The sequence below is a fragment of the Geotrypetes seraphini genome, chromosome 1 (assembly GCF_902459505.1).
Source record: "Geotrypetes seraphini chromosome 1, aGeoSer1.1, whole genome shotgun sequence".
NCBI lineage: Eukaryota > Metazoa > Chordata > Amphibia > Gymnophiona > Dermophiidae > Geotrypetes > Geotrypetes seraphini.
Genome location: NC_047084.1, coordinates 213447930 through 213464339, shown reverse-complemented (window position 1 = coordinate 213464339; position 16410 = coordinate 213447930). Strand labels below are relative to the sequence as shown.

General features: G+C 39.8%; 1 protein-coding gene across 1 annotated transcript in view; it reads right to left on the bottom strand.

The window, feature by feature from the left end:
• Window positions 1-8809: 8809 nt before the first annotated feature.
• Window positions 8810-16410, bottom strand: part of SCFD2 (sec1 family domain containing 2) — a 622955-nt gene continuing 615354 nt past the window's right edge. Inside the window, exon 9 of the mRNA XM_033945418.1 lies at window positions 8810-9284. Coding sequence (XP_033801309.1) covers window positions 9192-9284 — 93 coding nt within the window. The 3' untranslated portion in view covers window positions 8810-9191. The remainder of the gene's footprint in view (window positions 9285-16410) is intronic.

The window sequence follows — 16410 nt, the reverse complement described above, 5'->3', positions numbered from 1 at the left end:
TAAAGAAAATCATATCGATTTCCAAGAGTCCAATAGTGGAGGAATTTGCAGATCAAACTCCCAGGTATGCTCAGTGCCAGTCGGGCGAGTATATAGTTCATTTTGTAGCCACTTGTACCAGCGAGATGCACCACCCTTGGTGCAAGTAACCTCGGTGATTCAGTGGCAAGAGGAGTCCGATGAGTGGCAGATGATAGGCAATGTATCAGTTGGATCCAACGAAAGTGTTGGTTAGGGTGTAAGCCATATCGTTGCTGTAACTGATTAAAGGTCAGCCAAGCGTTGTCGTTTTTCAAGTCCTGTACTATCAATATTCCATTTCTCTGCCATTCAACCCAACAAATTGGTTCATTCTGTATTTTAAAAGCAGCATTGTTCCAAAGAGGGGCAGACAAGGTAAGTGACCAAGGATGAGTTAAGAACTTCTCCACCATCTCAATCGCAGATTTTGCACTATGAAGTATAAGGTTAGCAGACTTGGTGACATGTTGAAATGGTCTAAGATGAAGTGGTCGAAGAGATGAGCAAGACATTTCCCAGGACAGCCATGTCGGGACATAATCGTTCAAAGCTGGCAGGAACCAAGAAGAAGACTGTTACATGATGAAAGCAATGTGATATTTGTGAAAATCAGGGAAATTAACACCCCCACTCTCTTTGTTGGCTTTAAGCTTATGCAAAGCAATTCTGGGAGGTTTAGATCCCCATAAAAACGCAGAGAGGGCTTTTTCAATCGTGGAATAAAAAGAGAGAGGGAATAGGATTGGAATCATGTTCAAAAAGTAATTTATCTTGGGCGCAATCATCATCTTTAGAGTACTCAGACGTCCCCACCAGGTAAGGCGCAAGGGGGTCCAACGGGACAGAAGATCTTTAATAAGAGAGGTTAATTTCGTCACATTGAGCGATATAGTTTCATCAATCGTGGGAGCAAAAAATATTCCCAGATATTTCAGTGCAGAGTCGGTCCAAGAAAATTCAAAATGCAGGAGATCATGTTTGACTTCAGGGTGGTTGAGAGGCATGATTTCTGATTTGGATTGGTTAAGTTTGTAGCCTGATACAAGAGCATAATCAGAAATAGTGCGAAGAATATAAGGTAGTGAAGCAGGAGTGGTATAGAGTAATATGTCATCCGCATAGGCTGAGTACTTGACAACGGTTGAATCCATCTGCATGTCAATGATGTTATTATTGTTCTTAAAAGAGAGTAAAAGCGGTTCCAAAGCGATGTTAAACAGCAATCGTGAGAGAGGGCACCCTTGACGGGTTCCACGATTGGGATGAAAAGGCGATGATAATTGGCTATTGATCAGGACGCTAGTGGAAGGCGAGGTATACAGAACTTTAATCATGTCAATAGCTGATTCGGAAAAACCAAATCTCCACAAGGCATGGAAAAGGAAGTTCCATTCCACCCTATCAAAGGCCTTTTCGGCATCTAGTCCAAGAGCAATATGAGGTGTGTCTAGCGTCTCTACGTGTTTAAGTATGTTGAAGAAGAGTCTGGTGTTGTCATGTGAAAGACGCCCGTGCATAAATCCAGTTTGTTCATGAGAGATCAGCTTAGGAAGGATTTTTTGCAGTCTGCCAGCTAGGATTTTAGCATAAAGCTTGGCATCCACGTTTATCATGGAGAAAGGTCTGTAACTTTGTACCTGTTGTTTGTCTTTTCCAGGCTTGGGTAAAACCACTATGACCGCTTCAGTGAAAGAGCCAGTGACTTTTTGAGTTTGAACCAAATATTCAAATAGGTTCAACATTGGAATAATAAGTAGAGATTGGAATGCCAGGTAGAACTCCACTGGAAAGCCATCGGGGCCAGGTGTTTTCCCTTTAGCCATGTCCGACAGGGCTCCTGTAAATTCAGTCTCAGAGATAGGTGAGCTAAATAATGTATTATTGTCCTCAGTGATTACCGGGCCTTCTAGATGATTGAGGAAAGTGTCAACATCAGCTACTGACGGTGATTGTGACGTGTATAATGTCTGATAATATTCCTGAAACCTCGCCAATATGTCAGTACTACTTGTCAGGATAGTATCGTCAGCAGATTTGATAGATGTGATAAATGTTCGTTCCGTCTGTGATTTAAGATAGTTGGCCAATAAATGACCAGAAGAGTCGTGTTCAGCATAATAGGTAGCCTCTTTCATAAACAACGTCTTACCTGCCGTATTCGCTAAGAGGGTATTATATTGCAGGCGTAACTTCATGAGATGGTCAAGAGAAGTCTTGTTGTGTGGGTCCAAGCAGACAAGGGCTTCAAGTGAACGTATCTGAGATTCCAAGGAAGAACGGAGAAGCGCAGAAGTTTTATTTTTTTGGCTTTGTAAGAGATGATTATACCACGCAAAAATGCTTTAAGCGTGTCCCAGAGAGTAGTCCAGCAAGTTTGTTCAGCAGTGTTGAAAAGAAAAAATTCTTTAATGCTGTCAGTGATAAGTGTCACAAATTCAGGTTCTTCTAGGAGTGAAGAGTCAAATCTCCAGCAAGGTTTCAATGGAGTGAGACCTAAAGAACTAAACTCCAAACTAATCATAGCATGATCAGACACCGTAATAGGGTGTATAAGCGTACTGGTAACAAAGGGCAGTAATGCAGCTGAAACTAAAAAAAAAATCAATCCTTGACAAAGAAGAATGCGGTGATGAGAAAAAGGTAAATTGAGATGTGTTCGGGTGTGCAATTCTCCATGGGTCAGCAAGATTTAGGTGTTGGATTATGTCTGAGAGAGCCATCCAAGCCTTAGAGGATTTAGGAGAGGCAGAAGACTTCCTGTCTAGGGTGGGATCGATAACTAGGTTAAAATCCCCTCCAATGAGGGAAGGAGTTTCGCCCATAGCAGTGATATTATTAGCTAGGTCGTGAAAAAAATCAGGACAGTCCTTGTTTGGAGCATAGATGTTAAATATTGCTAGAGAAGAATGTTGAAAAGAGAGTGTGACTCTTACCCATCTGCCCTCAGTATCACAGGCTTGGTCGGTGACAATGAGATCTGGATGTTTCTTGACTAATATAAGGACTCCATTTTTTTTGTCTTTAGCAGGTGAAAATATAGGAGGTAAAGCCCAGCTACATTTAAATTTAGAAGCTTCCGGTGCATCAAGGTGCGTCTCTTGCAGAAGGACAATGTCTGGTTGGAGCTGGGAAATATATTGAGATATTTTGATTTTTTTCAAAGGGTTATGCAAGCCTTTCACGTTCAGTGAAACACATTTAAGAGGCATCATATATGAAGACAATGTCAAATGCAAATACTGTATTCATAATTAAATCAAAAACAGCACTTCTGTATAATGTACATTCTCCGTAACAAGAAAAAAACATAATGTACAGAGAATAGACCAACGGGTCAGTGAGTGAGGGAAAAAAGGCAAACATGAACAAGCAACATCAAACCTATGCTTATAATGACAGATTCATACTGAATACAAATATGGAATCAGGTATTAATCAGCAACATCAATAATGAAATGAGATTGTGAAAGCCCAATAAAGGGCAGGAACAAGGCAGAGATTGAGATCTGATAAAGAGTAGAGATGCTAAATAAAGATGGAAAGGCGCTGCCACAAGAGAACACATATAATAGGACTGACAATAAAAGCATCGATGAGGGAAACAAATAGATCTTGCAGTCAAAGAAACAGAAAAAGTGGCAGGAAAAAGGTGAATAAGCATAGAGGCAGGCAAAGTCAAAATGGAAATGACTTAATAATGAGAAGAAAGTAAACAGTTCAAAATCTGTAGCACATAGAACCAGGTGAAAATACAGGCAATAAGGAAATTAAGAAGTCAGGTAGCATCAATCGTGCTGGGAGATATGGATTCCAGATAGTCACCCAACATGTTCGGATCTGTGAAATCTTTAGTACAGTTCTGGATCGTAACTCTTAGTCGAGCAGGGTAAAAAATCCCAAAGCGAGCGTTGAGAGTTTTGAGATGCGGCCTGTATTCAAGCAGCTGTTTTCTTAATCGTGCTGAGGTCTTACTCAAATCGGGGACGAACATGATATTCCGCCCTTCAAATTTCAGTGGCGCCTTCATTTTTGCCTTCTGCATGATCTCAAGCGTCTGGTTGAAACGCAGCAGGCTTAGTATAACCGGCCTCGGAAAGTTCTCACGTGGAGTGCACTGCGAATTGATGCGATGAGCGGCTTCAATTTCGAGCGGCGGGGAAAAAGTGATGTCAAGTAAAGTAGGTATTGTGTCTTGTAGAAATTTTATCAGGTTCTGGCCCTCATGTTCCTCCGAAAGACCAAGGATACGAATGTTTCTCTTACGAGCACGATCACTCGCCTCGTTCAGATCAGACTCTAGCTGTGCCACGCGCTTAAGATGGCGCTGCAAATCCTTCACGTTGTTTTCGGTGACACGCTGTTTCGTCTCGAGAGATTGTACTCGTGTGCGAAAGTGGAGCACATCTGTTTTCATAGTAGCCATGTCCTGTTTAATGTCTTCAATGTTGGAATTAGTCTCCGAGATCATATCTTTTAGTGCACGTATCTCCTCTATGAGCACCGTCATCGGCACAACTTCCGATTTCGAGGCCTGAGGTTTCGATGGTGAGGGAGGATCAATTTTCGTACGTTTCCCGCTTTTAGAAGCTGATATCGCTGTATATCTATCGAGAAGCCTCACTAGATTACTCGATGAGTAAGTGGGAGAAAATTAAGCAGCGTTGAGTAAGTGTATTCTTGATTTTATAGCAGAGGTTTACCGGAGCTCAAATTCAAGCTGCAATTCCTCCTGAAGCTCACTAGCGCCCCGGCTTTTGAAGTGTTTAATTTTTGCCTTATTTTTAAATAAAAAAAAAGTCTGGTGGCCATGTCGTATGGTCTGTCTTTTTCTGACTTAACATTACCATTCCAAAATTTGAAAAGTTCAAAAAACTGAAATATGCCTAGTCCCAAGGATTTCAGATAAAGGATTAAAGCATGGTGAGACCTCATTTAGAATATTGTGTACAATTCTGGAGACTGCACCTTCAAAAAGATGTATAAAGAATGGAGTTGGTCCAGAGAAAGGCTACCGTACTAAAATGGTGCATGGTCTTCATCATAAGGCGTATAGGGACAGACTTAAAGATCTCAATATGTATACTTTAGAGGAAAGGTGGGAGAGGGGAGATATGATAGAGGTGTTTAAATACCTACATGGTCTAAATGTGCATGAGTCGTGTCTCTTTTATTTGAAAGGAAGCTCTGGAATGAGAGGGCATAAGATGAAGTTAAGAGGTGATAGGCTCAGGAGTAATCTAAGGAAACACTTTTTTACAGAAAGGGTGGTAGATGCGTGGAACAGTCTCCCAGAAGAAGTGATAGAGACAGAGACTGTCTGAATTCAAGAAGGCATGAGATTGGCATGTGGGATCTCTTAGAGGAAGAGATAACGGTTACTGCAGAAGGGCAGACAAGATGGGCCATTTGGGGCTCCTTTTATCAAGACGTGTTACGGGGGTTAGCGCGTCGGACATTTCATCACGCACTAACCCCCGCGGCAAGCCTAAAAACTAACGAGGAGGCGTTAGCAACCAGCATGGCAGGCGGTTGAACGCGCGGTATTCTGTGCGTTAACCACCTACCGCACATTGATAAAAGGAGCCCTTGGCCTTTTTCTGCCATCATGTTTCTATGTTTTGTACCTGTATTATAAAATACATGGATATGAATGTAAAATATGTAGAATATTGGTGTAACATACATGTATACTTCCCATACAAGTTAGGTGGCCTGTTATAAGACAACCCTATAAGTCATAACCAAGAGGGAAAGGTATTCTGGATACCTATAGGGCATTCAGATGGTGCAAACACTAGAGCAATAAAAAAATTAAAAAAAATATTAAAGCTGTTGTACAAGGTATACCTGCTCATATAAACACCTGCCTTCTAGGTCCACATGGGCGGTTCTGCATCCAATGTATGTCCCTTCTGTCTCATGTTCCAGGAAGTTGTGCTTCTCGCTGCCTGCCCCCTCCCCCCTTCCTCACAGTACAGCTTTTGCAGTGCATTATGATATGGGACTCTTAAAATGGGATTTAAGTCCACAACAATAAAGCCTTATAAATCAAAAGTATTTCTGTTAGAAAACAAGGAAGGTGTTTGGGGGCCAAGTTTCAACTTAGATATCCCTGCAAATGTTTGATCTTGTTGGATCAACATTCATATATTTTTTTTGATCCCCCCCAACTACGATTTTTTCTTGAGGCTAAAGGGGTAACGCTGTCCAGTGCTTCCACAGTGGAATAAGGTCTAGATTTTATTTGTTTGAAGAAGTAACACTGCATTTTTTTTGTATGATATTATAATTTCTGTAATAATATAAGGCCCTACCAATGTGAATTGCTTCTCCCATAATGTGGACTTTTTTTTTTTTTGAGAGATGATTGATACTGTAATGGAAGTTGTTTAGTTCTCTTCTTTTCCTTTTCTTTTTAATTAATATGTTTAATCTCTCTTTCCTATATACATACTGTATGAATGTATATTTATAAAATTAAATAAATAATTAAAAAAAAAAATAAAAGAAAACAAGGAAGGTGGATGGAGTCTAGTTCTATTGTGCCTTTACTGCTGGTGTACTCTTAACCGTGGGATATCTTTATGGGCATGGGGGCAAGGGGAGAGAATAAAGAAACCTGTGGCTTCCCCCTGCCCATAATAGAACTTGAAATCTTTTTGTTTTTTTCTAGCTGCTCTGGAATTTAATCTTGATCCCCTGGATTTAATACCCTAGAGCAATAATCTGTTTGTATAATCATGCCAGGGAGATTTATAACTGTATAATGCATGGCTAAGAATAGAACACTGGTAATAACATCTGCTACAGTTCTATTTGGTCTTTCTTCTTCTATATTTACTCAAAATAAGAAAACAGAGCCATAACTTTCAAATCACTCTGTTTCCGGTTAAAACAGCAGCATTGGCAAACATTTTTAGATGATTTGAACAGCAGTGTATACAACAGTGGTCTCAAACTCAAACCCTTTGCAGGGCCACATTTTGAATTTGTAGGTACTTGGGAGGGCCTCAGAAAAAATATTTACTGTCTTGTTAAAGAAATGACAATTTTTCATGAGGTAAAACTCTTTATAGTTTATAAATCTTTCCTTTTGGCTAAGTCTTAATAATAATAATATTGTAATTTATAGCTAAAGTGACATATGATCAAGAAACTGGTTTATTTTACTTTTTTGATTATAATAAACATACCGAGGGCCTCAAAATATTACCTGGCCGGCTGCATATTTAATTTGTGGAAAAATGTTAATGCTTTGGAAAGCTCCTCTAGCTCAACCATGCTCAGAATTCACAAAATATTTTAAGACTTCAACTACCATTCTGGCCTTTGCTTAGCATTTAATTAAGCAAGCAAACTTACTTTTTTTTTTTTTTTTAACCTGCCAACCTGTTCCAATCAGGCTACTCACAAGAGCACAATTAAAGTTAAAATGGCTCAAATTGCAATGCCATGGGACCTCTGAACTACTGTATTCCCTGCATACCAGTTAACTTCCAAAAAATTGGAGGTGCTGCTAGCTGATCCCCATCAGAACCTGTAGTAGACAAAGCACTGATCCACAAACCAGAAGAATAAAGCACAAATAAATGAAGACACACCCCAAGAAGATTTTTTAAAACCAGCATTATTTTATTTATTTAGGGGCCCAGCAGAGTGTGGCATAGTGGTTAGAGCTACAGCCTCAGCAGCCTGAGGTTGCGGGTTCAAATCCCACTCTGCCCCTTGTAAGCCTAGGCAAGTCACGTAATCTTCCACTGCCCCAGGTACATTAGATAGATTGTGAGCCCACTGGAACAGATAAGGAAAATGCTTGAAAAACAAGTCACCCGATATCAACGGTATTCCAACTGAATTAATCAAAGGCTCAGAAGATGCCATCATGGCCCTCACTCGACTGAGACAACAGATTTGGAAGTCAATGGCACCTAAACTAACTAACCTGTGTGTAAACTGCTTTGAGTGTGGTTATATAACTACTAAAAGGTGGTTTACAAGTCCCAATTCCTTTCCCTAAGCCGTGCTAAGAAATAGGCTTAGCACATCCTTTTGCAGGCCTTTCCCAGGCTAAGACCATTTGTAGAATGGCAGCCAAAAAGCGCTTGTTCCTATTTGCTTTTTTTCTGGCTGTTAGCAGGTGGCTATTTAAAAAACAAAATTAATGCCAGAGCACTTACCGCCTCTTATTTAGGAGGTGCTAAGGGCTCCTGTGCTATGGGGACACAAATCAGTTAGCGTAGAGATGACATCAGTGCGCTAACCTATAGCAGGGCAGTTTTCAAAATGCTCAGTGGTGTCTCAGTATGCTCTGACCTCCCTGAGATTTCAAGACAAGCAAACTGACCTCTGCCTATTGGAAAGAAAAACACGAAAGAGGGTCTTAAAGCACCGAGAGAGCCAAGGCCACGTGAAATGCGCACCTTGGGGGTTCATAGGATGCTCTACTACAGGGATCTCAAAGTCCCTCCTTGAGGGCCGCAATCCAGTCGGGTGTTCAGGATTTTCCCAATGAATATGCATTGAAAGCAGTGCATGCACACAGATCTCATGCATATTTATTGGGGAAATCCTGAAAACCTGACTGTATTACGGCCCTCAAGGAGGGACTTTGAAACCCCTGCTCTACTACATAAAAGCAGGATCAGTGATTGGCGGGTTGGGGGGGGGTCTAGGTTGAAGAGGAAGCCGTAGAATAAACAATCATGAAAAGGAAAATATGTAGGAGACTCAAGTTAGCTCTGTAGCTTTCAATCTCAGTGAGGCTCAAATAAAACAACTAACATCATTCTGCAGTGAAGCGAGGCTTTATTTTTATGTCCAAGCAATGCACATGGACAAGTTATTCAAAAAGGAAGAAGTTACTTCAGAAAATCTTTCCTGTCCATTTATCTAATTAGAACATCATTACATAAGCAGGGAATTAGTTTAAGAGTATTAAATCTTTAATTATAGAAAGTAAGTAATAACCTTTTGTCAATAAAAGAAATCTAAATTCCGCCAACCACTGAGCACAAAACATTTTCAAGAAGTCATCAGGTCCCTGCAGTCATTGTCATCCAAAATTAATTTTAGGATATTACATATTTATAAGAGCCTCTGAGACACAGCCAAATATGGCAGTTATGACGTTTCGGCTTGGATAGGTCACTTATTTCCTTTAGAGATATTTCTCAGATGCCAATGTCTGGGTTCAGATGGTCTGTTCCGAACAATAATTCTGGAATGTCAAGTGGTTTCAGAAGTTTTGACGACAGCACAAGTACCTAAATATAAAAAAAGAAATATGATTCAGAAACTTGTATCACACTTTTGTTTTTTGGGGACTTACATAGGTGCCTTCCACCACACCTGCGTTTTCACCTCTCAGTATCTGCTCCAACTTCACTTGCTGCTGTTTAAGAAAGTGGGGGGTGAAAAGTGGAGGCACTATGGAATGAATTTTCAGGGGTGTGCCTAGTGCAAGGTCATGTATGCAATTTTAAGCACAATGAAATGATTTTGCAACACAAGGTATCGATATTGGTTGGGTTTACGTATTACATCATTTGTGTGCAAATGGCGTACCACATACATCTGAGCCATCTTCCAATAATTCTTTTTGCGTAGTGAGAATAACCTCACAGTACTTTCACAACAATATTGTTACAAATGCGCTGAAAATATACTTTTTCTCATTACTGATTTCTATTTCAACATCAATCAAAAGTACTAAATGGGAGTTCAGACTTCCACCCGAGTCATACAGCTCCAGGTGGTGTTGTTCTTCACTATTCCTAGTACTTGTTGAATATTAACAAAAGCTAAGTTATGAACTTATTTATACACTCTATTTATTCTAAATGAAATGAGGATAAGAAAATAGGATAAAATGAAATATCAATAAGTACTGGGAATAATGAAGAACAACACCACCTGGAGCTGTATGACTCGGGTGGAAGTCTGAACTCCCATTTAGTATTTTTGATTGGTGTTGAAATAGAAATCAGTAATGAGAAAAAGTATATTTTCAGCACATTTGTAAAAATATTGTTGTGATACCACATACATGTCAACTTACATTGGAAGGTTTAAAATATAGATGATTTTAAGAAGAGTTCATTTTTTTCTCAATCTGTACAGATGCAATACGTAAATTTAATTCCTTCCTATGTTGGTTTTCGTAAACAACTGAAGTGGGGTTGGGCAACCTACTCGTACTTTGTAAAAAATAATATATTAAAGTTACTAGCTACTGCGAGGAAAAAGTAATATACTACAGTTACTATTTACTTGTTTTATGAAAGTAATAAGTTGCTGTGAAAATAATGTTTCTTTTAGTTACTTTTTAATTCTTGAATATAAACATTTGCTTCAACGTTACACAAAATTAATTCTTGCAATTAGAAATCCATCCATTTCAAAGAAAACATCAAAACAGAAAATGCTCAGGTCCTCAAATGCAATTAGAGAGATACTTAAATCAAATAAGGGAAAATAATACGAAAGTAGCTAGCATATGAGTAGTACAGAAATCAATCAAACATTCTATTCAGCAGTCTTCAATGTGGAAGCACCAGGCAGAGCTTTCTTCTGGCAAAAGAACTAAAGTTGGAAACTCTGGCTTACTGAATAGGGATTTAGCATTTCGCTAATACACAGCACTGCTCTGCTCTCTCCATCCCCGACCCTGATGAAATTATGAAACGCGTCGGTGGGGATTGAGGCAGACCCAGTTTCAAAAAAGCTAAGTAACTGCCATTGCAGTAATACTTGATTAATGAAAATTATAATGGATTAAGCACTTGCACTTTATAAATTATTATAAAACATCATGAAATAACAAACAAACACACTTTAATGTTCCTGTGAGGATGGCTACCACACGATTATAGAGTGTGGTATTCTGAGGAACTTGTGGGTAAATTATTATTACTTTCACTACTCAGGTGGCTAATTTAGGTCTGATGCCCTGGATCAGTAGCATGGAATATTGTTATTCCTGGGGTTTCGGCCAGGTACTAGGGACTTGGATTGGCCACCATGAGAATAGACTACTGGGCTTGATGGACCATTGGTCTGACCCAGTAAGGCTATTCTTATGTTTTCTTTGCTTCAAAAAGAAGTTCTTTGCATTTCATCTTTATTTCAGCACCTCCAACCCAATAAAGATGACACTATGGCAACATAACTGCAGCCAGAATCAAATCTTTATGGTCAAGATAATAACCAAAATGCTCATTGAGTCCATGTTTAGGTGCACAAACCAGAGTTGAGGCATATTTACCAAGATCTATACCAAGATTATGATGAGGCCATCCACTTGAGTCTGTGACACTTTGATATCATAATTAAAATCAACAGTTGATTGAACAGGATTTTATTTCTTTGCTGGCACTGATGCCATTTCATCACTTTCAGGTTTGTGGCTTAATAGATACAACTTGCACCTAATTTTACATAAACAGAACACTTATATGTCAAAGACCTGGCTATCTCTATCACCTTGTGCTGCATGCTTAAACAATTTCACTCAGAAGGAAGTTTGCTGGAAACCAGTAAACTAATAATGAGATTAGTGATGAAAGGAAAGTTGGATGTTTGTCACTAAAAAGTAACAATATAAAGTAACTAGACATTAAATTACTCATTACTGAAAAAATGTAATATATTAGTTGAATAAAAGTAATCATTAGTTACTCATTATCTAGTAATATATTACTGCCTAACACTAAACTAAATACATATCTGTTTTGTAAGTATCTTATGTAATAATTATTAACTGTTATGTACGTATTAACTCTATTGTATGATCCCAGTTTTTGCTGTTGATCGGTTTCTTATATGGGTTACCCACTCTGGACCTCTTTTTTGGGACACAGTGGGCCATGAATGCCAAAGATAAGAATAACTTCTGGAAACTGCCGTAATATATGTAAATCCATAATACTGTATATCATCTATCTCCCAAATTTACATACATATTTTCTGGCAGATGAAAATTCACTTAAGCACATTCTGCCAGCTTATTTTGCTTAATTTACACATCTAACTCTTGATTAAGCTGGAAGATGTACCCAAAGCCATTGGGGTCCTGCTCTCCTCCTTTTCTAACAGTCCTTTGCTGTAACAGGCCTTGACAGGTAGCCATAGACTTGATCCCTTTGGAGTCCTGGAAATGTATATTCTGAATCCCACTGGTACAAGTTATGGTTCTGTTGTAGTTTATACCACAGATTCTCTCCCGTCTGGAGATCATGAGTGCTACATCTATGTAGCATTCTCAATCCTAATTAATCTTTGGCGGAAGTATGCCTTAAAAAATGTAAAGTGTGCAAAATTGAATTAATGTACAAACAGATGATTTGCACACATTTAAAAAAAATGCTAATGTGCTTTAAAAAAACAAAACAAAAAAAATTAAACCAATGTGTGGAACTAACCATACAAAATCTATGAAAATCAGGGGAGAAAGTCAAACCTTCTGGAAACAAACTGAAATTTTTTTTTGCCTATGCATATCCCTAATTTTCGGTTTATGATTTTTCTTTGAACAGTTAAGGTGACCTCACTGCTTCATGTCTGGCCTAGTTAGGAAACGGCAGGATGCTGCTCTACTGCCCTTTTATATCTCAGAAACAGCTTAAAGTGCAGGAGCAAAGAGATTATATGGAAGATGAAGCAGTGACATGTGAGTAAGAAAAATGAGCAACTAATATATGAATAAAAGGTGCTCTTTCCACCTGCCTATAAAGATAGACAGGTGAAACAAATGGCCAGTGTGTGGGCTGGTGGGGCCGTCGTTTGGATGTGGTCTAGCCAGTTCAGTGTCATCCGTAAATGTAATGAAATAAGAAAGGTGTCAAACTTCAGAGTTTATAAGACACAAGTTTTTGTGTGTTGGGATGGTTTTGCTGCCATGTCAATAACAAGGTTATCTATATAAGCAAAACCAAGATGCTTCCTAATGTTCATATTAGATTTTTGAAAGTTAATTTTCTTTTTAATAGCTTTAACTGACTGATGAAAAACTCTTCCTGTGCAAGTGAGTTCATACATCAAAGAATTATCTCGGCCACTGTGTCCTGTCGTTGCCTTGTATCTTTCTCTACCTTTCTATGGAGTTCCTTTCAGTAGTCAATTGTTACATTGTAAATTGCTTAGGTCAGTAAAATGTGGGAGCGGTATATCAAATTCTTAATAAACAAACATTAAGGGGCCTCTTTATTTATTTATTTTAGTTATTTATATACTGCCTATTAATTGTCTAAGTGGTTTATATTTAGATACTCAGTCATTTATCCCTATCTGTCCTGGTGGACTCACAATCTATCTAATGTACATGGGGTAATGGAGGATTGAGTGACTTGCCCAGGGTCACAAGGAGCAGTGCAGGATTTGAACCCACAACCTCAGGGTGCTGAGGCCGTAACTCTAACCACTTGGCCACTCCGTTTACTAAATTGCAATACGTTTTTGTATAGTATGGGCATAGAGTGAAAAACTCATGTGATGTAAATGCAAAGCCTATGCGGTAATTAATGGGATATGCCCAGCATCTGCCCTGCAGTTTTTGCATAGGGTAGATACTTACAGAATGGTAGTTGCATACTGAGATAGTGTGGTAACTGTATTTACAATGTCCAGATTCATTTACCATGATCTGTAGCATTAAAAATAAAATCCCCCATTCTGCATTCCAACTCTCCTCCCATGCTCTTCTCCTGATGGGTTGGGGAGGGGGCAGTGATCAGTGAATACACTTGACTCTTGGCCCATTGCTGTCACGGATGCAAAATGGCAGCTTTGACTCTAGTGGCAGTCTCACACTACTACCACTATGGTTCAGAATTGCCGTTTTGCGCTGGGTTGTTAATAGGGCAGGAAATGTCTGGGGTTTGCTCTTGCCTCCTAACCACTAGGGATCACTGTGGTCATTCTGAATGCCAGCATCTTGAGCAAGAGAAAAAGTGAATTCTCATCCAACTGCACTGAATACCAATGAAGACCTGAGGGAAGGGGAAGAGGTAGGCTTTGGAGGTCTTGTGCTTGCAGAGTGGGAATTTGGAGGGGGCAGGGTTTCATATTAAGAAGCTGGGCTTTGAGACTGGAAGGATGACAGGAGAAGGTACTGGAGGGATCAGATATTGAAGTGGTGTCAGGAATGGGATCAGCTACTGAAAAGATGTCAGGGGTGTTGGACAATGGGGAGGGAACAACACCACCGAACTTGATTGTGGCAGCAGCTGAGATTGCATAATGCTGATATTATGGCTACATTGTTACCTTAAGTTTGTTCCAGGCTGGCTTCAGAAAATTCATCTTGTCCTGAATCCTGCCAGAGCTCTAGCTATGTAAGTTACTGGATGCTTTGCCTTCCCTCTTGTTGCTCTCATACTTTCAGATGGACCTGTTAAGCTGGCAAATTCATTTAAGTATCTTAGGGCTCTTCTTGATTCCCAACGTTTTTTTGAGGCCCAAGTTTCCACTATGTGCATGGTTGTTTCTATGCCCTGTATCAATTTTGTATTATCTGGAAAGGGTATCCCAACTTAATGTTCTTTATGCCTTAGTTTTGTCTCACTTAGATTACTGTAACATTGTCTCTGTTAGTTTGCCTCTTGTCCAGCTCAAGTGCTTTCAGTTGGTGCAGAACGGTGGTGTCCACAGAACAGATCATGCCACTCCTTTACTATACCAGAAACACTGGTTACAGGTCTCTGTGCACACTCAATTCAAAGTTCTCACTCTTGCCCAGCAAGTGCTTTATTTGGGGCATCCTGTCTATCTTTCTTCTATGCTTACACATTATCATTTGTCTCACTCTCTGTGTCCTCTCAGGATTTTCAGTAGACAATTTCTTCTGTTTCATATGCTCAATTAGCTTCTATGTGTTCCTCGGTTGTTTTTTTTCTCTCTCATGACTGTTTTATGAAATGGGCTGTTATGCTCCAGTGGGTTGAAGCACTCATATGTGAAGTTTTGCACTTTGCTGAAAATGTTTTTGCCTCAATATGCCTTTGGTGAAATATAGCTCTTGGGCTGTTTGCATGTCCTAAGGCTATGCCTGTCTCTTTTTCTCCCTAGCCTCTCTTTAAGCTAGATCAATGCTTTTGGTCACTTTCTTTCCTTCATGTAAACTTTTTCTATCTTTCTGAGTAGATTGTAAACCACTTTGTGTCCACGAGAGGTGGATTCCGAAGTTTGGTACTAAAATTAAATCTATCGCCTTTTCTTCGAGGCAATGGTAAAAGCAGCTGCGCTAATGGCAGTTGTGACAACTAGCACAAAGTAATGACCTGTGCACTAGCTGTCAGAGTAGGCCACCCCTTTGCACAGTCTTGGTCACACCCACACACTGCCCGTGTTCCCCCATTAAGGAGCAAACATAAGTTTTTATATTTACTGAACTAGTTGTTTTTAATGTGAATCTGAACTCATGGTTAATGCACAGTACAATCCACTCTAGCTGCTTAACAAAGCTTAGAAAAAGCTTCCCTTAGCATGGAGTCAGCACTGACTGTTTTGCTTTGACTGTAGTTGCTCTTTGCTGCCCCTCAGAAGCTTCTCTCCATGGCAACTACCTAGTGATGCTTAATGGTTGGGCCGGCCCTGAATCTGACTGTAGATCAGAGAGGGAAACCTTTAGCGGGCCATTGTAACTGCCTGCTGGTAATATAGATGCCTCTTACCTGTCTCTTGAAGAGGCATTAAGTGAACTCACACTATTGGCAACATTGATAGTTAGCACATAGTAATGTACTATATACTAATAGTTTCCATCCAATAAGAGGGGAGACATGATCGAGACATTCAAATATGTCACAGGCCGTATCGAGGTGGAAGAGGATCTCTTTTTCCTTAAAGGACCCACGGCAACAAGAGGGCATCCGTTGAAAATCAGGGGTGGGAAATTTCATGGCGACACCAGAAAATATTCCTTCACCGAAAGGGTGAATGATCGCTGGAATAATCTTCCACAACAGGTAATTGAGGCCAGCAGCGTGCCAGATTTTAAGAAAAGATGGGATTGGCATGTGGGATCTCTTCATGGAGGTAGTTAGGGGGTGGGCCATTAGTGTGGGCAGACTAGATGGGCCGTAGCCCTTTTCTGCCGTCATGTTCTATGTTTCTATGTTTCTATCATGTGTGTGTGCCTGTGTGTAACAGTTACCACATTTGTACATGCTAATTCACATGCTAACTGCTTAGGGAAGGGATTGGGACTTTAATACCACCTTTTTTTAGTTTTACAACCACATTCAAAGTGGTTTACATATAGGTACTTCAAGCACTTCCTAGTGGGCTCACAAGCTATGTAATGTACCTGCGGTAGTGGAAGATTAAGTGACTTGCCCAGGGTCACAAGGAGCAGTATGGGGGTTTGAACCCACAACCTCATTAAGCTACATT